At 40.5% G+C, this 27,959-nt stretch overlaps 1 protein-coding gene across 1 annotated transcript; it reads left to right on the top strand.

Annotated features, from left to right (window-relative positions):
- The first annotated feature begins 2,161 nt into the window (after positions 1–2,161).
- On the top strand, positions 2,162–27,872 carry LOC115388795 (protein phosphatase 1 regulatory subunit 1A-like). The gene is made up of 7 exons (XM_030092070.1): positions 2,162–2,400; positions 12,937–12,997; positions 20,364–20,401; positions 20,562–20,625; positions 22,226–22,408; positions 25,874–26,002; positions 27,147–27,872. The coding sequence occupies exons 1-7, from the start codon at positions 2,320–2,322 to the stop codon at positions 27,224–27,226; spliced, it is 636 nt and encodes a 211-aa protein (XP_029947930.1). The 5' UTR covers positions 2,162–2,319; the 3' UTR covers positions 27,227–27,872.
- Positions 27,873–27,959: the final 87 nt, after the last annotated feature.

A 27,959-nucleotide genomic window follows, 5' to 3' on the forward strand; every position in this document is an offset into this window, starting at 1 on the left:
TGGATTAATCCCATTTTTTCTTTTCAAATCCCAAGCCAATTTCAGTTTCTACCAACTCGTAGTTGACACTAATGTGAATTGTTGTCATCAGAAGGTGAACATAACTGTAATGACAGTATTTTTTCTTGCATGTCATAAAATGATTACTTTGTTATTCAACCTTGAAAATGTTATGCTGTGATTATACAAAATTGATTAATTCCTTTCTGAAGGTTTTCTGGGCTCTTTGCTCATATTTATGAGACGCGCTGCCTGAAGCCAGCTGTGAGCTCTTCCTCTCTCTCTCCTTCAGTCTCACAGAGCTCCTGACCTCTTATTAACACAGTTCTCTGCTTTGATTACGAAGACATAATTCAGGGTAAGTCCTAATTACATTGGCAGCGTTTTATTATTGCTGTCTTTCCAAGCTACAGTAAAAACGAAAATGCCTCATTTGTGTGATTAAAAAAAAGAAATAAAATGTCTGCTGAAAACTGAAGGAAAAAGATCGTGTATTTTATTCTTTTCTTGATTGGGGATAGTTGAAGGAAAATGATCGTCTACCCTTCTATTTTGGATTTACCAAAAAGGAGAAAAACAAAAATGCTTTCTGGCAAAAGTTATGGTTTCATCACTAATTCCCACTAAGTCATGTATAATGAACTTGAAAAAAGGGAAAAAATGTGTTTTTTCTATACATTTAATAATATTAAAAAGGTTAAACACGACCACCATCTTGCTTTAATAAAATGTAATTGGTTTTGATGAATGAAAAGAAAATATAAACTGAAAACAGTTTGCAATTTTCTCACTTTTGCCAGTCAGCCCACATATTCCTTACAAAAGCGGTATCATTTATAACATTATCAGTCTTTCACGAAATGAAAATTTAGCCTAAAAACCAAAGAATAGAACATTTTCATTTTCTTAACGTGTGCAATTTATAATAGAAAACGTCAGTGTCTGAAGGAGAATCTTTTAAGATAAGAAGATTTCTTTGCTTTATTCTAATAGACTTAAAACTGTCAGCAATGTTTGTTTTGATGAAAAACGTCAAAGGATCTGACTGTTGAACATATAAACTACATATTTTTCAAATGGCGCCTTGTTAATGAACTAGTAACACTCCTAATAATGTTGTAGTCAAGTGTCAAAAAAGCATCACAGTTGATGTTTATTTGCTCCCAAAATGTGCTGCGGACCTGACACCCCAGTGATCAGCCTGTTGGCTGGTGTCCGGTATCAGGGCCCAGCAGACGTGTGATGTAGGGACACTCAGACTAAGAGGCGATCAATAAAGATGGTGCTGGCGAGGCGGCACAGAGGACCAGCTGGCTCAGACAATCAGCTCACAGCACTTGATGACGAAAGGGACTGAACATGTTAATTTATTGAAAACCTATTATAACACTTCCGCAAAGAAAAGTGTGAAGAGTCTCTTTGAAACTTGTTTTTTAGTGATGCATGAGTTCAAGTCTTGAAATTGCCTGAGGAAGACTCAGCTCGACTCAGTGTGATGGGAATTGTAATAAATTACTGCGAAATTCTCAGTAAAACGTGATCATGCAAATAAATTCTCACTAATTTACATAGTGGCTACTGACAGCTTTTGTGTGTAATTGTGTTAAAAACTGTCAGCGGTGTAGAAATACATCATTTACAAATTTACAACTGAAGTGTAGGATGCACATGTGGAGGTAGTTGTTGAGCTTGTGTCGGTAGATAAGTTTAAAAATATTGGAGGAAAAAAAAAACCCAGAGGCTGGATTGTGTTTCTTCTCCACCCTTTTTTTCTGGGAGGAGAGAGAGTGTGTAAGCATCCTTTTGTCATCCTCACTCTCTCATCTGTGCCTGAGCTGCAGCAGAACGGCCCTCAGAGGATCAGGCAGCCAATGCAGGCAGGAAGAAATGTGAAGCGAGGGTGGGACTTGGTGTAGAAGGGAGGCGAGTCCAGCGAATGGGAGTGAAGGAGAGGTGCTCCTTCCCCAGAATGCCCTTGCCTCAGCGCTGGGAGTCTGTAGAGACAGAGAGGGAAGAGAGGGAGGATAGATCTGAGACAGGGGCAGGTGCCGGAGACAGAAATAAATTAGTAGAACAGGTTCAGGATACTAAAAATCAGGTGAAAGATGTGTTAAAAGGACAGAGGATAGTGAGACTGAAACTCATTCAATCTGCATTTTTTTTCCCACTGAGCTGGAGCCCACTTGTTAAATTTTCCAGCAACCTACACAGAGCTTCTTTAGCCTTCTTCTTCTTTGGTGTGGATTCTCTGTCTTCATTCACCCACTTTTTTTTCCCCTCCTCTTCCTCCTGTCCTCCGCTCTGACACACAGTGACACCATGGAAACTGGGAGCCCCAGGAAGATCCAGTTCACCGTCCCCCTGCTGGACACCCACCTGGACCCAGAGGCAGCTGAGCAGGTAACCAGGAGGAAAAGCTGGAGGCTTTTCAGGCTTTTCCCAATCTGTTTTTTTTTTTGACTGTATAAATCTGCTGTAGTACTCTCACGCTTTGTAGTGTAGATGCAGGAGGAAAACCTCTCTTTTAACTTGGCCCACTTTGTGATAAATTCTCAGCTTATCACTGCTTTATTCAAACAAGCAGGCTCATAGCTGAAAAACTCCACATGCCGTCTCCCACATGCTGATTCACAACCTGATGACAAATTACAGAAGCCACTTTCCCGTTGTCTTTTTTTACTCCCGTACGCTTGTGTAGTCGGGGGGTGTCGCTTGAGCGCAGTGCTGATGTGAGCAGGATGAATCTACGATTGATTTCTCCTCCTCCGCTCAGTGTGGCAGCTTTGTGGACACACACAGCATCTCAGCGAGCTCTGAAAGGGGTGTTGCAGTGCATCGATGCATGTGTGCATTGTGTGGCCAACTCCAGTGCCTCACAGTAAGGAGGTGTCCACAAAAGTTAAAAACAAAAAGGCACATCTTCAATTTGACACACAGATGAAAACATATAAAATATCTGAAATCTTTATTTTCTAATTTCAGCATCACTTCATGACATAAGAGCAAAGCAGTGCCAGCTCATGTACCTGTAGAGAATATAGTGAAAAGGCATGTTCCAGTCCTCATTTTTATAAATATGTCATGAACAGGACAGGTCATCCATAATAAATGAGCTTTGAGTAAAGCCGGCGAACGATTTAAGAGTCAGGCTGCACCTCGTTCATGCATCTCTTCCTCTCTTTTGCCATCTCTTTCTTTTTTTTTTCCTGCTGTTCACCTCCAGTTTTCCTCCCTGTGGCCGAGAGACTGGAAAGAAAAGTGGATGTCAGGAGACTGCTTTATGTGTCTGCTGCTGTGTGTGCGGGTTTCCCCTCTGAGGATGCTCTATGGGGTTGTTTGAGAGTGTGGTTTAAGTTTGAAGATGCGGCTGCTGATGCGATTCTGATGTTCATGTGTTTCAAATGTGATAAATTACGTGGAAAATGTATTCCAGTGCACAGAGAGTGGGCTTTGATAAACAGTCGCCTACACAGACGTTTAATGAATAAGCATTAGTTGTATTCGGTAAATGAGACAGACGGTGTGAAATCTGGAGCGTTCCACTGTCGTCTGTTTCATGTCAGTGTTCTGTCCACCTTTTCATAAGAGCTGGAGAAGATTATTTCTTAATCGCTGAAGAGAACTGTGACATGTAGACGTTTTCAGTACAAAAAATTACATCACTATGAAAAGTCATATAGTGGATTTCAGGTAAAGTATTAATCCAAACCACTTACTGTGACTTAATGTGGCTCAATCTGCTGTCTGGTACAATGTTTTCTTTCTGCAGTGTGGAATCTTCACTCTCGAGTTTAAACCTCACAAACACTTTTTGTAGAAGGCAGAGGAAAGGAAATTGCATGAAAGGACTGACAGATGAGCTGAAAAAAATGTTTTGCTCAAAAGAGGAAACACAAAGATCCTGCTGAGAGAAACCGTCACACTTGTGGTTTTTCAGTTAACGAGTTGCTCAAGATTTAGTGCCTCTGAACAAGCCGCCTTTTGGTATTTGATCATTTTCAAGTATGCTCGATGTTCAGTTTTGCTGTGAAAAATGATCGCTACGCTTTGTACATGAACAACATGTGTTCTGCTGTTGTGGTCTTCAGTCTAGAGTCTCTGTTATCTGTTTGAATCAGTGGTTCCCAGGCTTCCCCTCTAAATGCTGGCATATACCACACCAAGTGCCCCAAGTTACGTCTAAGTCCAGAACCACCGTCACAATATGAGACCTTTTTAGCAGGTAGTACCATCAACATTTTGTTTTTCATCTGGGAGCAGCTGCAGTTTTTCAAGAGTCTGGTTCCTCTGAGTCGTTACTCTTAACAAGGCCTGTTGCTGTGACTGCAGGTTCTCCTCTGTTTCACAATAGCTGTGTAATGAACTGGTAGCTTACAAACTATTTTTTATTACACTAAATAAACATGAATATATACATGTGTGACCAGAAACCTTATTCTGAATTTCTTCTTCTCATCACAGTATTGAATGTAGTCACATATGCATATTCCTGTGTTTAACTTTAACTTTAGTTGCACTTTCTTTCTGACCGACCGTTTTGGTATAGTCATAATGTAGCATTATTGAGGAGCCAAAAGAAGAAGCCTCTCTTTTCTTTTATCTCCATTAACTGAAGGAAAATAACCTAGTTGCTCAGTCTTGTTTTGTGGTTGGGGCGACCAGCAAAACTTCGACGTGCAAGCATCTCCTTGGAAACTGTGACAGCTTATGTTGCTGTCGTGACCATAGCGAGCTATTTCTGAAGATTAGCAACTGCTTGGGAGCCAGTGGACAAAGGACATATTTCACATTCACAAGCATCTGAAGTGTGTTCTTCCTATTGTTCAAACACTCTGAATGTGTAGCTCCATAAGGATGGAAATAAAATAGATCACCATCAATATCAGATTTGGAACATCTTCACAGTTGTGTTGATGCATTGCTGCCTTACGTTTTTCCTCTGAGTCAGAGGTGATTCAGTTAGCACATCTCTGTCGGTCCAGTTTCCGTCTGTCAGGGAGATGGTGTCCACTCTCTAGTCTATACTCATTTATTTGCACATCTGATCCCAGGTCTCAGTCATTCAATATAAGAGATTAAACACCTCCATCCTGGCCCTCGCCAACTGATCTCCGCACAAGTTAAACCTATCTCACCTTTTCTGAAAATACCCGGGAGAATTCCGAGCTCACAACTTCAATAAGTAATAACCAAGGTTGGCCTGATTGCCACTGGGGTATTAACCTTTCAGGATAGAATCTAACTTTTTTTTTTTTTTTTTGCTCAGATTGATGTGAATGACCTGCTGGGTCTCAAGACAGACAGACAGCCCATCTGGGCTGATATGAAAAAGGAACAAAAGAATGGAATCTCCAGATGTGATAAGTAAACAAATAGAAAAAGCAGGAGTTTATAAGCATGCTTGTAAATTTTGAGCTGCGGGGCTTCACCCGTGGTTCAGTAATTCCTGTAACCTGATAGCTCTCAGCATGGTGAATCAGCCTCCGTGGAGACCTGGACGTCGGTCGCAGCAGCCTCCCTGACCCTTCTTCACAACAGAGAAATGGAAAAAAAAAAACCATCCCCAGATACTTCTTCTCTTATCTCTATTTAACAGCATGTCCCAGCCAGTCTTCACCTTCAGCTTAATGTGTGTTTATTAGCATAAACAGACTGGATAAACAACAGAGGGCCAGGAACAGATGGAGTCACTGGAAGACTGTTTTTTTGTACAATTTAAATTCTTCTTTAAAATAGCAATAAAATCCATACTGACACATTTTTTTACAATCAACCAGTGATTTGAAGACATGGTTTTACTGTCTGGTGCTGCTTTTATCATTCATTTCTTAGCTCCTGGAGATATTTTGTGCTCCTTTTTTAAATAAAATGCTGTTTTCCAACAGTGTTTTGATGGGGATACTTTTGTCAAGCAACTGCACCCAAGTTCAGTCCTTTAAAGAATTTCTCTCTGGGATTAAAAAGTGTTTTTCTCCAGCTTTTCACATCAAGATGTGTGAATCAGTGACCACACCTGCAAACTAGCAGTCTCAAAGGAGCCGGTCTACCTACCCGTACAACACACACACACACACACACACACACACACACACACACACACACACACACACACACACACACACACACACACACACACACACACACAAAGCCCCATAAAATTGCAAGGCATTGGTTTTTACACCTCCCCCACTGCGTCAATGAACTGACCCCTTTTCAGATGAGTGACAGGAGTGCTTTCTCATGCAGAGCTGGTGTCCGTCAGAGTGCAGGCATTTGGTAGATTTTATTACCTTCCGATAAACAAAGGTTAGGCTCTCCTCCTGACTCCAGCTCTCCACAAAATGAAACTGCTGGAATTCGTTTCTAGAGTAAAATCAGTTGTTTACATATGTCGAAATGTTAAACCACGTTTTAGCAACTGGGTCAAGTTGTGTTGTCAATGAGCTTGTTCCATCTAAAGCTACTCAGATCTGTTGAGAAACTACAATTTGAACATATTATGATTTCATCCGAGTCGACGTGATACAAAGTTTCAGTTATCAATTTTGCGTGAAGATTTCCTGATGTAGTGGTTTCCTGAATGTTTTGTTTTTTGGAAGGTCCAATCTCTGATTTAAGGTGGCTGCTTGCTTCATAAACCATAGTTATGGATGGAAGCAGTATGCTTCTCATTACTAGTGATATACTGACGTAGTTAATTTTATTACAGACTATTCATGGCCATCCTGAATAACCTTGTTAATATTTCCCACACGAGTTCATCTTCGTCCTTGGCTGGGAAAATGTCTTCATGAAGGGGATTTTTCAGTCAGGTTTGAGCACGTCATCTTGTGATATTTACAACATGCAGTATCATTTGTACAAGTAGTCATATGTTTAGTTTGATTGTTCTGCCTGTTATATTTGTCAAGCTTTGTTTATCTTTCCATGGTTAACCGGTGGACAAACAGTGTCACCTGAGTGGTAAGAGACTGCTTCTGAAAAGATCTGAAAGCTAAAATTAAAGGATCATGGGTTAAAATAAAGGTTTATCTAATCCGAATTCTTAGATGCTAGGGAGTTAATTGTTCATTCTTACTGGAGTGTTTCAATGTTTAACTAAATTACTGGTCATAACTATCACATGGATTGTTTTTGTCCTTGTTGTTGGGCTACAGATGATTTTAGGCATAAGTTGATTTGTTGGTATTGCATAAAAGTTTGATTCACAGTGTTAGGGTTATAATGAAAGTCAGTCGTGGTTGCAGTTAAGATATTACAAACATGTTCATGTGAAAGCTGATTGAACGGAATGCTTTGAGTGTTGTGTCTGACAGCCAAACAGAATAATGCACGTCTCCCTGCTTTAACACGGCTGATTGGAATGAGGGTCGTTATCAGGCTTTCTGCTGAACTTGGTGATGATATCTTGATGAGCTTCAGGTGTGTTGAAGCAGGGAGACATGGGAAATAAGGGCTGCAGCCCTCCAGGATCTCAGTCTGAGACCCTGATCTGTGAAGTTACTCATGGTGTTATATTTAGTTAATGCATGCAAAGTGAAATTATGATCTATTGCAAATTAGCATGTTTTGTGCACAATCGTAGTGAATCAGACTAATTGTTCTAAAAGTGAAAACATAGCTGTTAATTTAACATTTTGATTTTGACCTCTTCCCTCCAGATTTAGTCCCTGTTTTAATAACATTTGCATTAACATAAGTTAAAACAAACTCACAGAGATACCGTTACCTAAATCAGTAAATGAGCTGTTTGAAACTATCTGGCAGTAGCACACGTTTTCTGACGCCATTAAACTCCACTTGTATCTGTGTCATTCAGTAATAGCAGAGAAGTGTGCAGTGAACAGTCTGATCTTGGTTTCACTAAAGATTTTGTCTCACATCAGAGCATCAGTGGAGACCTCCGTGGTCTTGTGCCATGCTTGAAAAAATATATTTTTGTATCTCCTATTAAATTGAATTATTAAAGCGGTCTTGGATGTAGGATAGTGATGCAAATTTAAGTTTTGCTTGCATCACACAGGCAGCCTGTTCTGTACCACTTTGTGTGATCTGAGTCAATACGAAGCAAAATAATGAATGGAAGGTGTCAAGGAGGAAAGAAAGGCTGATGAAACGTGAAGGAAGGCAGAGGATTGAGGAAACTCAGATTAAAGAAAGACGGAATCAGTGATGTGGATTTTCAAAGACTGACAACAATAATTCCTTCCATTCAGAGCCAATTGAGACCACAGCTGGAGAGCGCCGATGACCATTTATCGTAACTGAGCTATGATTTTGGGCTGAACAATAGCAAGGTCATATTTCAGATGGATGAAGAATGGTGCAAAAACCTTTTGACTGAGACTGTACTGAGTCTTTGATAAATCAAGACCTTTCACTCATTGCGCATGACTCTGCTTTTGGGTCTCAAACTGAATTGTGAAAAAACCTCCAGCAGAACCACCATTAGTGGCACCTAAAATGATCAAATTTGTCATTACTGAGATGTGAGATTGCATTTCATCTATAGTCATTCAGAATTGCTCCAGCTGCCAGTGACATTCAGGGTACTGAAGGTTGTTGCATATTAAAACGAAAACAAACTTGTTTCACACGTGGAAGCTGATCACTGCACTGACGATCATGTCTGAGATGCACACACAACACAGACTGTACATTTTATTCCAACTACTGAGAGGAGTTTATGCCAACAGATTATGCACATGGTGCAATGTGATTTAAAATGTCTGAATGGGCTTGCATTGTTTATTATTGCTCTTTTTTTTTACATGTTTCATAAAGTCAGTACAAATCAGCTCAGACCTTTTTCTGTAAAATGGATTTCACTTTTGTCGTGCACTTCCGCTGCTTCAGCAGTCCCCAAGGTGCTTTACATTCTCACTCAAGTTCACCCATTCACACAGACACTTACGCACCAGTGGTGACAGCTGCTATGCAAGGTGCTCAATCCACCCCCCGGGAGCAATTTGGGGTTCTGTGTCTAGCTCCAGGACACTTTGGCACATGAGGACTGACCCTGAGACGACACGCTGCACCACCTGAGCCACAGACACTGTTATTGTGGTGAAGATCATTTCCTCGGCTGGCTTCCCTTCACTTTTGTTAGAGTTTATAGTAAAATATAAACTGTGTTGTACTTTGAATTTGGAGCTGATTACTGCCTTATACAGTGATTTTCTACAGATTCATTTTGAGGTACCACTCTAATATGTTTGGTAACACATTTCCTTTTTGGTTAATGGGGACTTCACGCAAATTCAAGCAAATGAATATAGAAATGATCCAGTTTCCATGAAGGTTGTTCTTTTGTAAACATGGCCATGAAAGCTGAAAGTGCATTTTATTGGGATGAACGCGGAGTTTAATGTGCTTTATGTCAGATCTCAGTAAGTGAACAGATGGAAATGTAGAAGTTAACTTTGGAATTATGCGTCAGCTTTTGTGTTTGCACGCTGGGGTCATTAGGAGCAGTCAGACAGCAGAGTTAAGTCCATGCAACTTTGGGCTTCGGCAACAAAACCAGTAATGACTCTACCGCCTCGTGGTCTGACCTACATTTTCCTACCAAGGGTATTTCGTCCACTGCGTCCGAAAAACACAATATATCAGGCATGCCGGGCTTTTGCCGCCCACCCAACGGTCCTTGAGTTTCTGTCTGTTGAGAGAAGTGACAGCATCGCATTCCAGAACGGACCGTGGGTTGAAAGTCAAGCCTGGCGTTTGGCGGGGCGAGCCCGTCCAATCAGCCGTGGTACTTGTGTGAGCGGAGGATCAGGAACTCTGCTGTGCTGCCGGGTGGGAAGAATAACAATGACTCTGGCTGTAATCGGTTCTACACAGCTACGGCCCGTTGTGCTTTAATGTGGGCTGGTGGCGTGGATTTTCTTGCTTAGAAGTAAAGCGCAAAGACACACACCGCTCAGACAATACAGTGGATTCAAGGGTACTTATTGAGAGGACGTCTTTCCACACCGGAGCCTGCAGTGCTAACTAAAATGCTTAGTAAGTTTCAGTATACAAGATGAAACAGTAACTTCAACTTGAAAAACCAATAAAATATGCTTCAATTCTCTATTTTCTATACAGCTTTGTCCTGTGCAGGGTTAGAGCGCTTAAACAATTACAGGAGAAAATGTCCTTTAAAGACTGTTATCCTTGATTGTGATACAGCTACAGAAGAAGACCTTGTCCTGAGAATCAATAATCCAACAACAACAGCACAAGAATTCAGCAAAAAAAGGTTTTTTCTCTCTCTCTCCACTTTTTGTTTGACACTACTTGGAAAAAAGGCATTGCTTTGCTGAGAATATCTGAAGGGAGGATTAACATTTACACTCCAACAGACAGATGGACAGGAGACTTTTTAGTGTTTCATGGGCTTGCCTCAATATTTTGGGGCATATCACCCATTCATGTGAGAGAACAACTCTCTTTCTGGCCAAGTTGGTTTCCATTTGTCACGGATGTATTTGCATCCACACCATACACTCCTCTGCATGTGGCTGCTTGCAAATGTGGTTCGAGAGAATTGCACCTCATCCTTCTTTAAATGTGTTTTGGGAGCAATTTAGCGGCTGGATTCCTATTTCCATACAATGATTTATTTCCAGTTAATCAAAACGAAATTGCTTTCCACCAACTCAAAGCTCAGGCTTCTATACCAAAATGCAAACCTCAGCTTTATCTGTGCCTCTGTGACGGCGTATTTCCAGTTGAGACATGGATACAGAGTGGAGAATGCTGCAGTGTTGCTGGGAACAGTGAATAGCTGACTCGTTTCTCCTCATTTGAGTTCGGTAATTTTCTCGTTGGCAGAGCATTCAAAGCAACAGAGGGTCGTTGCTGCAAGTCAGAGAAAAGAAAAGAAACAACTTTCAATGTCGCTTCTTATTCAAAGGCTTCCTGTACTTCTTGGTAGTGATTTCAAAAGCAGCGAAGCCTTTTCAAACCTGAATACCTCATTAGAACGTCTTATCAAAATGTCACTGACTGTGCTCATTTTTCATTACTGCACATTATTCCTGTAGCCACATCTGTATTTTGTGTCACGACAGTGTGAAGCTAATCAATTAAAGCCTGTGCAGAACTCCTACTAGGTTTGTGAGGCGTGTGTGTGTGTGTGTGTGTGTGTGTGCTCAGAGAGATATACTCAAAACAGAGCAGTAAATCAAGTGCAAAAGAAAAAACAACCTAAAACTGCACTTCTCGAAGGACATGGTATTTAGCTCATTTTAGACTTTAATCATTTCATCCCACAATAAAAGTACCATATTTTTCTACATACTATCTTAAACTGTCAGATAAAATCCATTCAGAGTTTGTGCTATGTGTGTATTTCTCTAACCATGAGTGCATCAGTGTGTCCAAAGCTGTCTGTCTATTAATATTGCTATCACACCTTCCACAGTCACGGTACAATAAATACAAATTGAAAGGCAGTAAACTGATCATGAAGGTAATGAAAAATGAATGACTGTGATTTTCCAGTGAAATAAGGAAGTCATAAAAGTTATAAAAAATGAGTTATTTTAATAAATTTGCATGATATTGCCTCCAAAACTACCTCTCAGCCATGAGCTAAAACTTGAATTTAAACATTATTAAAGCTTTGAAAATGAGGGTGAATTGGTGTGATTTGCCACTAAGGTAAATTTTAGCAAGAATGACAGTCTATTAAAAAAAAAAAAAAAAAAAAAAAAAGTAAAGTGTATGAAGCAGTTGAAATCAGCTTGAAAGATTCTGAAAGACTGAAAGATTAAATTAAAATATGGAAGAATTCGTGCAATAATTTGCACATTAAATGACAGATTTTAATGTTGTTATAGTCAGTGCTGGTCAGTATGATATAGTGGCAAGTGAGGGTCTTTCATGACACGGCTTGTGCATTTTTTTTTTTATGTTGCATATATTTAAGACACATAGATCAATATATCAGCATCTGTTTTGTGACTAAACAGTGTCAGGAGTGAGTTTTCAGCAGAAATCCCAATCATTTATTGTTACAGATTTAAAACTCCTGCAATGGCAATGGCAACTTTATTTATAACGCACTTTAAAAACAACTAAGTTGACCAAAGTGCTACAACAACAAAAACAAATGTTTACATAAAATCAGCACCAAACATTATGATAAAAACATTGTGATAATACATTTCAATAAAAAGGGCTGCACGGTGCTGTAGTGCTTAACAGGCAGTTTACATGTTCTTCCTGTGCATGTGTGGGATTTCTCCGTGTATTCTGGTCTCCTCCCACAGTCAGAAATGGGGACTTTTCCCTTTGTAGTCAGTGTGTGATTGTGTTTGCCCTGTGGCAGACTGGTGACCTGTGCAGACTATATTCTGACTCTCGCACAGGGTTTTGGTTAACCTCTAACCCGAACCCCACAGTGTTTTCTATTCACTTAGAGCACTGAGCTAGCTTACCAATAAAATGTGCATGTCCCTTCATGCTTAGTTCCACAATGGTTGATTCAGCCACACTCCACCAGGCATGAGCCAAGAGCTGGTAGGAGGTGGTAGACTGCCCCGCTGATCCCGCTGCACAGCACTGCGGGACCCCGACATTGCTCTTGTCCAGCCCGGCTCCATCTTCAAAGTCTGTTACTATTCAGCGTGAAGCATGGATCAGACAGACCTGCTCTGGCCTGACAGCAGAAAGTGGTTTGGCACTTTAACCCTGCACCTGGTCATGTGGAGAGAGCGCTCAACTCTCTCCGGTGAGTCGAATAACGGCGAAATGCAAATGTCAGCGAGCTGCGAATTAGCATTTTGACAGGTGGAGTCAGTATAACCCAATAAGAGCAAGGCCCGTGAGAAATTACAGCCCAGATATTCCTGGAATTGCCAATATAGAAATAATTTCTGATGGAAAATCTGCTTTCATAGCGTGATTACAGTTTCACTGCAGAATGAAATTGCTTGTGTTTTTCAGATCAGAAGACGCAGACCCACACCTGCTACCTTAGTGGCATCCAGTGATCAGTCGTCACCTGGTAAGACGCTTGAATGCGAACACAAACATACATGCAGTGTTTTCCGCTATTTTCTGATGTGTGTGTTACTCCATAACTTATACTTGATTCACTTTGGCTTGAATGAAACTGACTTTAAAGTACATAGTGGGAGGAGAACGGAGACACAACACGGGAGTGTGTTGGTACAGATACAGCCGGGACATGAAAACACAACAGTCTTGTGTGAATTATGAAGCATAGATATGTAAAGTACAGTATATCTCAAAGCAGCCCCGTACAACTGAAATATTCTGAAATAAATTCAGTTTCTTTTTTTATCTTTATTTTACCTGAAAATCTCAGTGAGCTCTATTTTGCATGGTAGACCTGATCAAGGTAGCAGCCAGTGAAAGGCTTTTAATCACTGGACAAAGTTAAATTAACAAATCTTTTATAAGAAGTATCAAAACAAAGAACCGTACAGAAAAGCACCCTCCCTCTATACCGCTTTATTGAATTCAGAGTCGCGGGGGGCTCGACCCCCGCTGAAGGCGGAGTACGCTCTCAACAGTATGTTGCTCCTCACAATAACAAACAATTACACACAATCTCATTCATACCAAGACGTGACTATTTGATATTGGTTGGAGAGTGCTCAGGCTCTACCGAGGTGTGTGTGTGTGTGTGTGTGTGTGTTTGCTTCTCCTGAGATCTCAGCGATAAAACACAACAGTGGACCTCTCAGGAGGTATGTGCTGTATGAGTCATACTGTGGCTCCCTGTGTGTGTGTGTGTGTGTGTGTGTGTGTGTGTGTGTGTGTGTGTGTGTGTGTGTGTGTGTGTGTGTGTGTGTGTGTGTGTGTGTGTGTGTGTGTGTGTGTGTGTGTGTGATATTCAGGGGCAGGGGGAGTAAAACAGAGAGTGGTTTTGTTTTTTGTCTGAATAAATAAGAGTTGATGCGTCACTGAGAATACAGTCGAGGGCAGACCGTGTTTTTTTTTTTTTTTTACACATATTTCTAAATGTAGCAGTAACTGAAGGCTGCAAGATGATATCCTTCATTTCTCGATCTTGAATACAGTTCTTGTAATCATTAAAGATTAAAAAACAGACCTGTGAACCCTTTGCTTAATACGTCTCTGTGCACGACTGTGATTATACAGTGTGTTCCTGCGCAGTTGTTTGATTCAGTAATGAGACAGAGGGAATATGGAGTTTCTCACAGTCGACCTTGATCTCCAAGTAAAAGAGCAGAGAAAAGCCTACACGCTCCTCCCTGCTTGGTAGATCAGAGACCGAGGAACTGAAGAGGGTATGAAGTGGAGAGCACCAGAAATCAACTCAGAAGAGAAAAAAATGGCAATGTGGAAAAAAGGAAGAAGCTGAGACAAAGCACAAAAGGATCAGAGACAAAGAGAAAGTCTGTTCTTTTTTTTTAAAATGCATTCATCATAGTGCGCCTCTGGTGTGCTAATTTGAGAAAAACATGCTTGTCATGGAGTTTATATTGTAAAATTAGGAAGGTTTACTTTAAGATTTATAGCTGGAAATAAGTACTCACTCAAAAGAAAAACTGAAGATGGCTTTGAACTACCACTGATTTAAAAAAATTTTTCAATGTGAATTGAAAACAAAGTTGCAGAATTTACACTAATCATTATGCAGTAGGTGACATGTGATTAAGGTTTTATATTATTGTTCTCATGAGCGTGAACTTCTAACCACCTGCTACATTGACAACAATCACACCAAGATGACAGCAGGACAACAGCTTCCTGAATCCTGCTGTTTTCTGATTGGTTAGATTTTACATGAAAGTAGCGTACAAGAAGACCAAAAAGATATCGGTGATGCAGATGTCCACAGCTGATTGATTTAACTGTTTTATTCATTCTTATTTATCTTTATCCTTAGAGCTTGCTGTTTAATTAAATTGAATATTTTTGTTGTTTCTGTACATTTTAATTTTTTCAGTGTCAGCTTTTCTTTCTTTTGGAAAAAGGGAATTCTGACAAGATGGTGAAATACAGAACACCTCATGCCTTTTATTCAGCTAGGATCTGGTAACAGTATAAACATGACACCTAGAAAACATGAGCACATTATTATGTCAAAGCTGGCTGCACTTCTCCTTCATATTCCTGCCTATGTTTACGATTATGTCTTCAGTGACCTCTGGGATGTGCCTCTCTGGCTCCATGTGACTGAGGGACACACCGGAGGGTTTTATTACAGTTATCAAATGTATCAGAGGCCCGTCTGAGTGGTGATAATTGGGTCAGATAGCCGGAAGTCTTTGGGGCACTGGGTGTTGTTTGGGCTTCTTTTGAAGCCGTGCAGCTGTGCCACTTGTTTCTTGCGTTCAGCGTGACAGTGGGCTGCACCTCCCCGTGTGTGTGCGTGAGGAATGAGAGCCTCTAGACGACGCGAGGACACATATTAAAACTAAATTAGAGGCTGAAACACGGGGGATCACAGAAGCAAAGAGAGACACGGCTGCAGAGAGACAATCACGGACGGTTGTGTCTGCGTGTGTGTGTGTGTCAGAAGAGAGGACCGGGATGTGGCGGAGAGGAGGGGGATGGGGAGGAGCAGATATGATGATGAGGGAGAGGAGCTGTGCTGGTGCAGTAATGGTGTGCCCCACATCAGACACAGCCCTGCATTATTTAATGCACTGCAGATCGCTCTGCCCTGTGCACTGTGAACCCCAAAAGCACGTGAGAGGAGCAGTTACAGACACACACACAGCACAACAGACTGAATAATGAGGGAGCAGGCATTATCACGAGGGGGTGGCCGATTTGGATTTCCTCTGAAGAAAAGCTCGACTTCTGGGAGGATTCTGTTTTTATCGATTCCTGCGAACAAGGAGCCAACTCGAGTGAGATCAAACGGAATACGAGCGAAAGTAAACATTTGAATTTAGTAGAATAAATAAAACTTGGAATAATGTCTTCCCTTTTTTTAGCTTAATCCTTTTTGTGTTTGATGAACCCGCAGCTCTTGTTAATGTTTCATCAGCAGTACATTGTTTTCAAAGCTGTCAGATGCACAGTGAGATATATCTACCACAGAAACACACACAACGTACTGTCAAAGCATCTAAAAGATGGAGAGTTCAAAATGGATTTTTGAATCAAATACTTGTATTATTGTCTGTATTAGCAGTTGAAATAGACTGTCCAATACCAAAACCACCACAAGGTCAGTTTTGTGGTTTTTATCATCTCTCTTTTTCATTTCAAAGTTATTTAGATTCCAAATTGTGACTGCAACAAAAACTTAATCTTCATGTTCACAACCAGAGAGTTGAATTCTGAGCATTTACATTCTGAGCACTGAACATTATTTTCGTTATAATGACGACACATGGGAGGACTGTGGCATGGGAGATGATTAGAATACACGCAGCTTCCTGTCGTATTCATGATAATGACGAAGAATTATCTCCGGTTCCCCCATTTAACAGGGTTTTTGTAATATCCTCTTACACCTCACACTCTGCCAATATCTCTGTATTCCCATTGATATGTTTTTTCAGTACTTTTCGAAACATGTTTTCCATTAGACATTTGCACATGTTAGAAGCTGATTTGTTTAAAATGAAGAAAAATGCTGCTTGCTGTTGTTTGTGCAGAAAAAAAACAGCTTTCCTCCTCCTCTTTCTTCACTCTTAACCACAAAAAAACTACCAGAAGAGCAAGATAAGAAGCCCTTTGAAATGCATGAGTATGTGTAGACCCCTGTTTCTTAATTCAATTCTTTCTCAACAAAAGCCTTTTTGTTCTTTAGCTCATTTTTCTTCATCAGATACAGTGGAGAATCATAAACTGGCTCCAGCTACAGCAGAGAGCTAAACTGAAGTAGCTTGGCTGAGCAAAGTGGAGTCAGAAGACTCCCTCTGTTCTCATTTGGCTTTGTGTCAGATCGTCAGTCAGCTGGGAGTTGCTGCGATAGACTCATCACTGACAGAAAGGCTTTTTATTGGCCTTTTCTCTCCCTCTCTCTGTAGCACAGATGGGCTCAATGCTCAGACAAAGCAATCTGATTATCAGTGGTGTGAAGGCCATGTTTAATGTTTCTTAACCCAATTGATTTTCAACCGTCTCGACCGCTGATGGAATTGTTCAGTTCCAAGCAAAGCTGCACAGTGACTGATTTGTTCGATGCACAATTTAAAAACACTTTTCATACATTTTAGATCTCTGATGCACAAAGGCTCAGTTCGATTTATTCTAGTTTAACAGCTAGTTTCATGTGTACATGTGCTTTATTGTGATGATTTCAGTTCAGAGAGTGGCTCAACATTTCCTGTCCATAGGTAAAAGTGTTCTTGGGAAAGACACCGAACCCCAAATTCCTCCCAGGGGAGGCTTTTCAGCTTCCCCTGCATCCGTCATGAATTGTGTGGAAGTGCTGAGTTGTTACTAAAGGTGTTTTTATGTCTCTCAAGCAGCAGCTGTGTTTTTGACAAGGATGAAGTCAGGTGAAATAATAAGGCAGTAACATCTACGAGGCAGATATATAAAAATGTCTAATTTTACCAGGTCAAATTATATTAAACTCTGATTCCTCAAAGATGTACATACTCAATAATTTTCTTGCAATTAAGGATCAACAAGTAACATTGCATGTGCTCCTTTTTCTATTAATTAATTGATTGACTTCGTATTGAACAGTGTTCACCAACAATGAATTGAACTATACATTAAGTTCTACACCAGGACTAGTTAACAGCCTTAATAGAAATTGATTTTTTAACTCATTTTGGTTATTGAAAAATCATTTTATAATGTCTCTTTCTGATATTCTGAGCTACCTCTTCTCGCAAACCTTTCTTGTCATCCGTAATGTTTCTTCAAAAACACTGATTTTCAGGCAGTTTGACGTTTTGTCTGACGGGCAGCAGTCTGTAAATCTCCACCCTGTAAACGACAGTTTGTGATAGGCTCATTTCCTAGGGTTGGTTTGAAAGGAATCCATAATGGTTGTAGGAACTTTTTCAAACTCCTGAACCAATTTTAAGCATGTCACGTAAAGAAGAATCCCATTCAAACGAAAAAAAATCTTTAACTTTTCTGTCACGTTTTACACACCACTGGGTTTGTGTTTGGTGCAAAGACAAAGTAAAAAAAAAATGGATAGAGAGATGGGGCGGTGGGGATGATGAATATCGAAACCAGTGCAGGCATTTTGAACAGCGTGCTTTTAAGTGGGAGTAATATATGCACATGCTCTTGGCATACAGTGCCGGGGGATGCTTCGGTTGCCAAGCAACGAGGCGGTGTTCTAGAAGAAAAAAAAAAAGAAAAGTTCTGAGGCTGTATTACACAGACTTGGGTGTGTGTTCAACATGCTCACTATTGATCACGCTTAATGGTTTCATTTTACTCAAGTCAACAGATCTTTTTTCTTTTCTATTTTGAACCTCTCCTGTTGTGACCACTGAGTCATGTTTCATAATATTGACTTTTTTTTATTGAATTTTTCTCCATTGACTGAGCTTCATGCGAGCTTCATACTTCGTACTCTCTCAGACATCCCTTCTGTTTTTGTGGGGTAAATTTATGCGGACAGTGAAGCTGTGAGCGCTGTATTCAAAATTACTGCATAGTGAAATGAGACGGAACATCTGCAGCAGGGAGTGAAGATAGGAAAAGAAACTACCACGGTGTCAGTCTGTCCCGGCAACAATAGACACAAATAAATTAGAAGAGGCAGATAGAAAGAGAAGATATCAGACTGAAATTAAAATCAATGAGATAGACGTCCTGCCCAAGTCTCGATAACGTATTATTTTCTTTTGGATACTCCCTTATGGGCAGCGACAAGTACACACACACACACACACACACACACACACACACACACACACACACACACACACACAGTGCACCTGCCTCTATCCATATGGGCTGTTGGGGTAACAGGTTCCACATCAGTGATCCAACAGCAGAGACAATTAGAAAAACAAATGTGGGCATACAATCTTGCTGTTCCGATCTCCAGATCACTCCTGTATCCAAAATTGATGCACAAAGTTCACATAGTTAGGGTCTTCATGTCCAACTGATGGTGAGAAATGGTCAAGAAGTGCAACCACCTACTTTAACTAAAAATTAAATCATTAACTTGGACCGTCCAACGGACTGTACTCAACATAGTCCTAGGCTTTACTTCTTGTTGTCTCATGCTAGCTGTTGCCAAAGCTGTCCGTCCCTGGGAGAGGGATCCCTCCATACTGTGGTTCTCCGCAAGATTTCTTCTTTTCCCACTGGGTTTTTGGAGTTTTTTTCTTGCCGGATGTGAGGGTGTAAGGCGGTGGTTGCTTCGTTTTGTCTCGTTACTGTGAATTTGACATATTAACATTATGCTTATTCACTGTTTTTATTTTTACCAACCAATGTAACATCTTGAAGCCCTCTGAGGCAACTGTTGTTGTGATACTGGGCTATACAAAGATAAATTGATTGATTGATTGATTGAACTTTATACATATCAAATATGAGACAACCATTTTTTATTATCACTGAAGCCATCAAGACAGTGTCTCCAGGCAGCCTAATAGCCAGATAAGTAGGAATTCCAGGTCAGACAGGGAGATAAGATCCCTGCTGATGGTGCTACTGGAGTGGCCCTCAGATTGGTGGCCTCCCACAGAGACGTACAGCTACAGCAACTGCAGTTAAAACTGGCTTAAATAAAGTCGCAATGCTGGGTGGTTAATTCTTTTGGAGAAACATGGTAATTGCATTTTAAAGATGTCTCTGTTTAGGGGAAATTTTACTCACTGAAATCTCATGAAACGCAATACGCCGCCTTTCATGTACAAATAAAAAGCTTTCAGCAGGCAGCTGGAAACAATAGCAGTCAGAATTACACTTATTCCTGGTACTTGACTAAATGTCTTTTCTGTCATTTTCTATTTTTGGCATCTGAATCAACTTCTACTCCAGAGAATACCAACAAGACATAAACATGAGGATGCTTCTTCCCTTTCGGGCTTTGCATTAAGAGTGCTGCATTGTTTATCTGCAAACAGCAGTGGGCTGTGTGAAGCACTTCATGAATTCATCAATAAAGGAATTGTATCCAGGAAGCCAGTTGTCATTCATCATGGATGTTGAATAAAAATAACAATCTAATGATGTCTCCCAGATAAAAATGGAGCACTCCTTGAGTACTCGTGGTGGATCACATAACCATCACCTTACATCCACTCTGATATACACTGTCTGGATGAACAGCAGCACTGCGAAAGACTGCAGAGACTGACAGTCAAAAACAGTGAGACCTCTGGGTGTCACTGTACATAAACTACATTTATTGTTTTTATGATTTACGAGTATATGCTTTGTTTTCATTTTGTCCTAGACTGAACGTCATGTTCTTGTCTTTACAGAAATAGACGAGGATCGTCTACCGAACCAGTTGTACAAGGTAATCCGATTTATTCCTAATGGCAGCTTTCTTGAAAGTGAATCATACAAATGCAGTTATGTGAACTCTGTTTTGTTTTTGGCTTTCTTTTTGTTTTCAGTGAGACACATCACTATTAAGGCTGTATCTTCTCTCTTATTGTCATGTTGATGTTTTACAGGCAGCTTTGTTGAACTCTCCTCGACAACGACGAAAAGGGCAAAAAGGCACGCCTACCATGAAAGGTGGAAATTATTATTATTATATAATAAGTCTTGTAAACATGTCTCCTAAATGTGTATTGCTGACAGTTAATGCTTCAGATCATACATTTGGCTCCCGTTAATAGCTGGAAGCTATAATTTTGGATAATATGGCTGCATTACATCTTGTACCTACATCACTCAGCTATGTAAGACACACATTTACCAGTTATTTGCAAGAACAGCAAGTGATATGTGCTATTTAAAGGCACACTGCCATAATTTGGCATAGTTTTAAAGGTGAAGCTATTAAACAAAACAGAGTACAAGCACTGTGTGCTGTATTGTAAAAGAGAAACACTTAAACTAAATACACTTTTGGAAGAAAGACAGATCAGAACATGTGTCAATTATTCTTTCATTGAAAACTTATCAGCAATCTTTACTGAATGTACCTCTAATATTATCATTATTATCTAAAAAAAGTAAGCTGGAAAAAAAGAAAACAAAGGAAAAAAAGCTGCAACAATAATCAAACAGGCCAGCAAGTACCAGGCTGAGAAAACAGAATGTAAACAACCTTGGATTCCAAATAGCCACGATCAATAACCTGATCAGCTCAATGTGACGGAGCCAAATGGTGACCCCAGTTGCTTCACTGAGGAAGCTTTACTCCCATTTTCTTGCAAGAATTGCTTTCCATTCTTCCATTTTCACTGTTTGTATTTTAGAAATTATGTCTTGTTGAGATTAAGGCATTTATGTTTCTGCACTACCTAAATGAAGCCAGAGGAAAAAACAATATTAAAGCTGAAGAAGTGCATCAGCACCAAATATTTGGTATGTAATGCAAGTCATGTCTTAAGAGCATAATTTTAATTAAATGAAACGCTGGATGTACGTTATGTAAGCAGGAGTGTAGGCAATAGAGTTGATATTGTTTTCTCAAAAACAACATGAAATAAAACAGCAAAAATTATAAGAATAAATGGAAATTATAGCTGTTGAAAGTTTCTTTATTATTAGTTTTAAAGTTAACATACAGTGAGAATGAGTCACATCTGAAGAAAAAACAGAAAGACCCATGCAATAATCAGTGTGCTCTTTTCCCTCTACAAGGGGATTAAAACTAATAAAGTCACAGATGAAGGAGGCCAAAGATGGTGATTAGAAAAGTCATATCCCAGCGCTGATGCATCTTTACCTGCCTTCTCACGCCACACAGTGCAGGAGGTTAATTAAATGTCGCCGCTTTATTAAAAAGCTTAACCTACAACATGTTATGTGTTGGATTTCTTGTTGAATTTCTTTCCACCCTGACGCCTCTTCTTTCCACCTGTCGTTCCTGTGTGCTATTCATAACCTTCTTGTCTCTCATTGGTTGCCTTCATCTCACACCACTCTCTCCCCCTCTATTTATTTATTTTTTTCTTGTCCTCTTTTTGCGCCCATCTCCCCGATGATTCGGTGCTTTTTGGTTTTCACTTCAGGTTCGATATTCACACTAACACACTCCGGATTTTTTTCCATCCCATGTTGCCTCTTTCTTCTCATCTAACTTTCTATCTGTGTCACCCTCATCTTCACCTCCCCGACTTTGCTTTTAACTTTGGTCTTTCTGCCTCCGCCTCCCTCCTCCCAGAGCTGCAGTTCTTGGTGGAGCACCACCTGTACAGGCAGCAGCAGGGAGCCGGGGATGAGTGCTCCTCGGAGAGCTGCCTGTCGGACCGACCCAGCCCCGACTCCGCTCCCGCCGGGGAGGAGCTCCCACACGATGACGAGGCCACGGCCGAGGCCTTCGAGAAACTGCGGTGCCAAATGGAGGGTATGCTTGAAGCTGCACTGGTGATGTTGAGATTATGGGAGCAAGTTAAAAAACAACAACCTGGAGATTTTTAGGTCGCTAAATCTGTGGTGCAAGCACGACTTCCTGTCACACCCCTGTAGGAAAAAGCACATGAAAGACTCTTAATTGGTGAAAGTGTTAGAAATATAACAATCAAATGCTGTCTCTTGAGTATCAATACCTAATATCTATACTAAAACAAAAACAGTTTGTATTAAGGACTTACTTTTATGACCCTTTCATTAGCAATCAGACATACAGTTCAACTTAGGTTTTAGGTTTTACGGAGGATCTTTTGCGTAATTGTGAGTTTTATGGCCACTGAAGGTTCACGTACATGCTTGAAAATGCTCAGTGAGAGGAGCAATGTTCAGCTGGTTACACAGTTACAGACATCTTGGTAGGTCTGCAGCATGCAAATGAGCAGCTTCCAAACTGAAAAGGTCAAATCTGACACATATAATTTAATTAACTTTTCACTTTAATTCGTATGGCTCCAACATATAGTTATCTCAGAAGAAAATATTTCAGTAAAATAGAAACAAACAAAAAATGAAGCAATTATACAGAGATGAAAAAGAAGCTGAGGCGTTAATGGTGCAGAAAAAAAACAACAACTTTCATTTAAGAGGAAAAGAGCAAAAACAGACTGGTAGCTCCCCTCTGCCTCAGTCGGTGGGGATAGGCGAAAGGCAGAATGGAGAGAAAACAATCATCTTTCTTTGTTCGTCTGTTCTTGCTTTTATTATATTCTTTGATTGAAATTCTGCTGTTGTTTTTTTTTTTTTTTCATCATGAAGGCTGCTTGCACCTTTGCCTCACAGCGAGAATATCCTTTTTGAGTCCTCGCTTCAGGGCCTTTTGGTTCAAATGCTCTCTGAGTGAATATTACTTCCATAGTCCAGAAAAAAAACATGCATGTGAGGCTAATTGGCAAACCAAATAACAAAAGTAAGTCAACCAGGGGAAACTAACTGTTACCAGTTGACAACAGGATCAACAACAAACCAATTAAATCTGCAACAGAAAGCAAACAAACACACGTGTGTACTTATCAACAAATGTAATTCTCTTTGATTTCTCTGGGCTTTTGTACCACCTACTATTGAATACTTACCTTCCTGAGTACAACTGTGGGGAATATCATGTCTGTATGATCTCCCTGTACATCCTAACAGACTAAGACGTGCAACAGAAGTTGATTGGCGCTTTTGTCTGTGTAAATGTGAGTTTTTACGTCTGCCTTTGATGGGCTTAAAGGACAATATTTCTTTGGTTGAAAAGCCAGCAGCAGACAGGATGCCCTCGCTTCATACGGCTGACCCAGGACTATAATATTAGTGTATATTTTTTATGCTCAATTTCTGTGTTCACTCTAAATCTAATTCCGAAACTTCCTTCTGAGAAGTAAAACATCAGCAGCATTACAAGGGAAGCAAAGCACCAAGAATCAGTGGCTTGTGTGTAATTATAGGACTTGATTAAATGTACTTGGGTGGCTTCCACTTCTTGCATCCAGTTAATGTGGCCCATTCAGAGGCAGGAAGCATATAAAGACCATAATTAATGCAGCAGCAGCAGGACCAAAATGGAGTCTGCCAAAACATGTCCAGGGCGGGAAGAGGGGGCAGAGAAATAATGAAAGCATGGACACTGGAGACTGTGCAGGTGATGAAGTGAAGAGAAGATGTGAGACGTGCGAGGAGGTCGCTCATTGTGAGAGATTGATGGTCTGCTATAAGGAACCAGGAGGTATGTTCAAATCACATGCAACTTATTAATGAGTAAGAGAAGTGTAAAACGAAAGGGAAATGGGGGTAAAGGTACAGAAAAGGATGAAGTAGGAGGCAAGAACACTGCTTGGAGGATGAATATAAATGCATGAAAGTATACTGGAATAAATTAGGTGCAGGAATTGGAAAACCAAAGGATGAATGGTGAGATAAAGGTCTGATCTTTGCTGATCGCTGCTGTCCTAGTCTAGATTGCTTCCCTCAGGCGTCTGCTACACTAACATAATTCTGAAGCTTAAGAACTTTTTTATTCCTGTAGCTTTTGGCCTTTTAAGCACTGCAATGTGAATTTGCTTGCTTTTTTTTGTTAGCAATAACGTGATAATGTTATCTTTTTTCAGAGTAATAAAACAATGATGCAGTGACTTGCCAGCAGTCCTGTAGAATATTTGATCTGTTATTGCAGTAAAATTTTGCCACTGTTAAAACAAGTAATTGCATGATTGACGTAACATTAAAAATAAACATTCAAAATGTAGTTGGTGCGGTCAATAATGTAATAATACCACAGTAGGGATGAATTTCTTAGGCATGAAGGCTTTTTTTGAGCAGTTTGCTTATCAGAAAAAAAAAACAATATAAAAAAATATATAAAACATAAAAAATGTGTTTTACTCTTCCAGTACAACTGGCAAGTTATTACACTAGTTATTACAAGTTATTATTTGTTGTTATTGGCAGACTCAACACACTCACACTGGTGTTGTCATTTAAGGTGCTGGCAAACTAAGGATGTGTTCCCCAAGGACAGGAGGAGGTGTGGTTGAAAAAAAAAACAAAACAATTATGGGATTGGAAGACAGTCAGCTGTGTGCCAGCCACAACTGGCCTGGCCACTAAATGCAGATTGTGCAGGTCTGTTTTAGTCCAAATTGAGCAGCTACTCGCTTTGCCAAAAATGGCATTGATCTTTTCATCAATATTTTCTGCAAAATACCAAAGAGAGACAGTATTTCCCAAAAAGTCAAACCACTTCTTTGATGAAAAAGCACTTACATGGTCAAAGTGTCACCCTGGCGTATAGTCTGCTGTCCGTGCCAAGTACTTTCACCGACGAAAAACTGAGGTCAGCCTTTCAGCTCAGGCCGAGTAATTCACTGTAATGGCAGATGGAGAGAAGGTCACAGAGTATAGCACACACTGTACACACTTCAGCAATTGCACAGGATTAATGCATCGCGGGTGCTTTTTTGTTTTAATTTCCTTCCTGAAACAATAGCACTACTGCTACAAAATTAAATTTTAAACCACTGTTTTTGTTGCGAACACTTTAGTCAAAGAATCCCTGTTTTTGTTGGCTTGTACAACCAGGAGAAGAGCTGCACTTTAAGTTCTAAATCTCAAAAAAATTGGAGGAGAGTGGAAGCTGGAGAAAAACAAATCAATGACCATTAACACCAGTCTGTTCGAGTATGGCTTCACTCAAAGATCAGTCCCTTAAAACTCAGCATGAGTAATTAACAGGCATTTGTAAATGTCAGGTGGCACTGATTGATGAGGCAGTAAGAGCTGCTTCTGAGCACCAGCATCCTTGAAGGGAGCATATCAGCGTTTTATCAGCGCCTCTGCATGGCGAAGTGCACTGCTGTGTGTTTATCAGGTCAGTATTCTCCATGGCTGCCTTCTCTTTCCTCTCATCCTGGCTTTGCAGAGTTCTCCAGAGAGAGTCTATTAGACGCCGGCGGTGGACTGGAGTGCCCCCTCTCCAAGGAGAAAGAGGCTTGTTCCAGCGTTGCCAGTGTAGCAGATCCCTCATCGCAACAAAACAACGCACAGCTGGGTAAGTGACACAGAGGAGCTATTGCTCTGGAAGCCCCCCACCCCACTCCACCCCCACCCACACACACCCCCTTCATGGCCTTTCTCCCCCCATGGGACTCTTCATCTTCCGTTCGCCGGGCAGGGTTTATTTAGGGATGGTAAACAGTTCAACAGGCTTGGCTGGTGTCATGCAATCATGGCTTGTCACCAAACATCTGTGAAGTGGCTTTGATCTTTACTTCAGAGAGAGCCGCCGCGGCTGAAATACCCCAGAAAGCGGCGACGCGGAAATGGGGAAAAAGAGCTGGCTGTGGCTGGTGAGGCTGCGGCGTTGTCGCTGTTTTCCTGTCAACAGCTGATACTTGAGGAACTTCACGGCTTGCCGTCAGTCTCCATTAAGGACGGTGGTGTCCTACCAGAATAGGAAAACACTGACAGAAAGACTCAGAAGTTCAAGGTGTCACAGACAAGTACTTTTAGCATGTCCTTTTCTCCCAAACCACATTTTTTCATATCAGCATACAAGATTTGCTCCATTTATTACTTCATTGAAAGCTGCTTGATATTGATCAGACTCAGTGTCAGATCATTTGAATTTACATGCTCTTCCTGCACTGGTTTTCTCTGTGTTCTCTAAAAACATGCAAAACATGCATCAAACATGACTAAAATTGCTTTTTGGTAAGTGTAATGACATGTGAGTTTCAACAACAAAGGGAGAAATTTCTTCATCTGCATCACCAGATTGACCAAATGTTGCTGATTTATGTGTGTATTCAAATGCACCCAAAGTTTTTTCAACTGATTTGAAGCCCACTTTTATTAACTGTTAACTAGCTGCTTACACTCGGAGTCCGTGTCTTCACGTGCACTGAACTGACAGTGCACAGTGAACTTTTGTTGGACTCTTTCACATTCTCTGTTTGTGCAGTCTTCAGTGATAATCGTGTTCAAAAATTATACTCCAAATACTGGAAATATGTGGTTAGAATTTGTAATTCTTCTCTAATGTTTTAAGTTTCAGTCATTTAGAAATAAATGTACCCTAAAATAAAAAAAACCCGATTAAATGGATGTTCTTCCTGCACTAAAATCCTCGGCGTGCCTCGCCGCTCTCCCCACTGTCACTCAGTAATTTTTCTGTCCCCGTCTATATTTTACAGACACAAAAGCGGTGGCGTGCAGCACGAGTCAGCTGGCAGAGGAGAAGACAAAGAAGTGCAGTCTTGAGAAGGAGAAGTAGAGGCGTCCTCTGCACAACCCAGTGCTGCTCCGTCTGCTCAGCCAGCCCAGCACCGTGACAGAAGATTGTGTCTGCAGATCCACTTTTCAGAAACATCAGGGCATCTAATACTCTGCAGCCAGGCCTTAGTTACCACCTCCACAACAACAACAACAACAACCAAGGTCTCCACATTTATTTTGTGTCAGATATTCTCAAGAAATATTTATTTATATTTCCCCCCTCGTGCACTAAACTGAATCTTGCCTTCTGTACTTATGAAACACTGAAAACTTAGACTAGGTGAAGAAATAACCTTTTTCCTCACACAATTACGAGCATCCATCACCACAACTGACATGCTTACCATCCCTTTTTAATGTTGAATGTCAACAAGTTTTCCACTGGAAATGCTTTCAAGCTGTTTTCATCATGTTTGCCGTGACTTCAGTGATTATTTTTCCATCTCAAAGCAATAAAATTGCCGGTACCTCAGAAGAACTGGAGCCAAATCCATCATTTTAAAAAACAATGCACAAAGCTCCAGGAAGGATATGCTGAGTTCAAAAATCACACCATTGGTTTGAGTGTCTATGAACATAATTTTTCCTGCATTATCAGAGATGAAACACGTTAATCTGACGGACAGCATAAAATAGCTTTTTAGACAATTACTTTATCCTTCTGGTTTATTCTATAACATAAAATTAAACATTGTTTTCTGTTTGCATTATTTTAAAAACAGGCGATGTTT

The sequence above is a fragment of the Salarias fasciatus genome, chromosome 5 (assembly GCF_902148845.1).
Source record: "Salarias fasciatus chromosome 5, fSalaFa1.1, whole genome shotgun sequence".
NCBI classification, from domain to species: Eukaryota; Metazoa; Chordata; class Actinopteri; order Blenniiformes; family Blenniidae; genus Salarias; species Salarias fasciatus.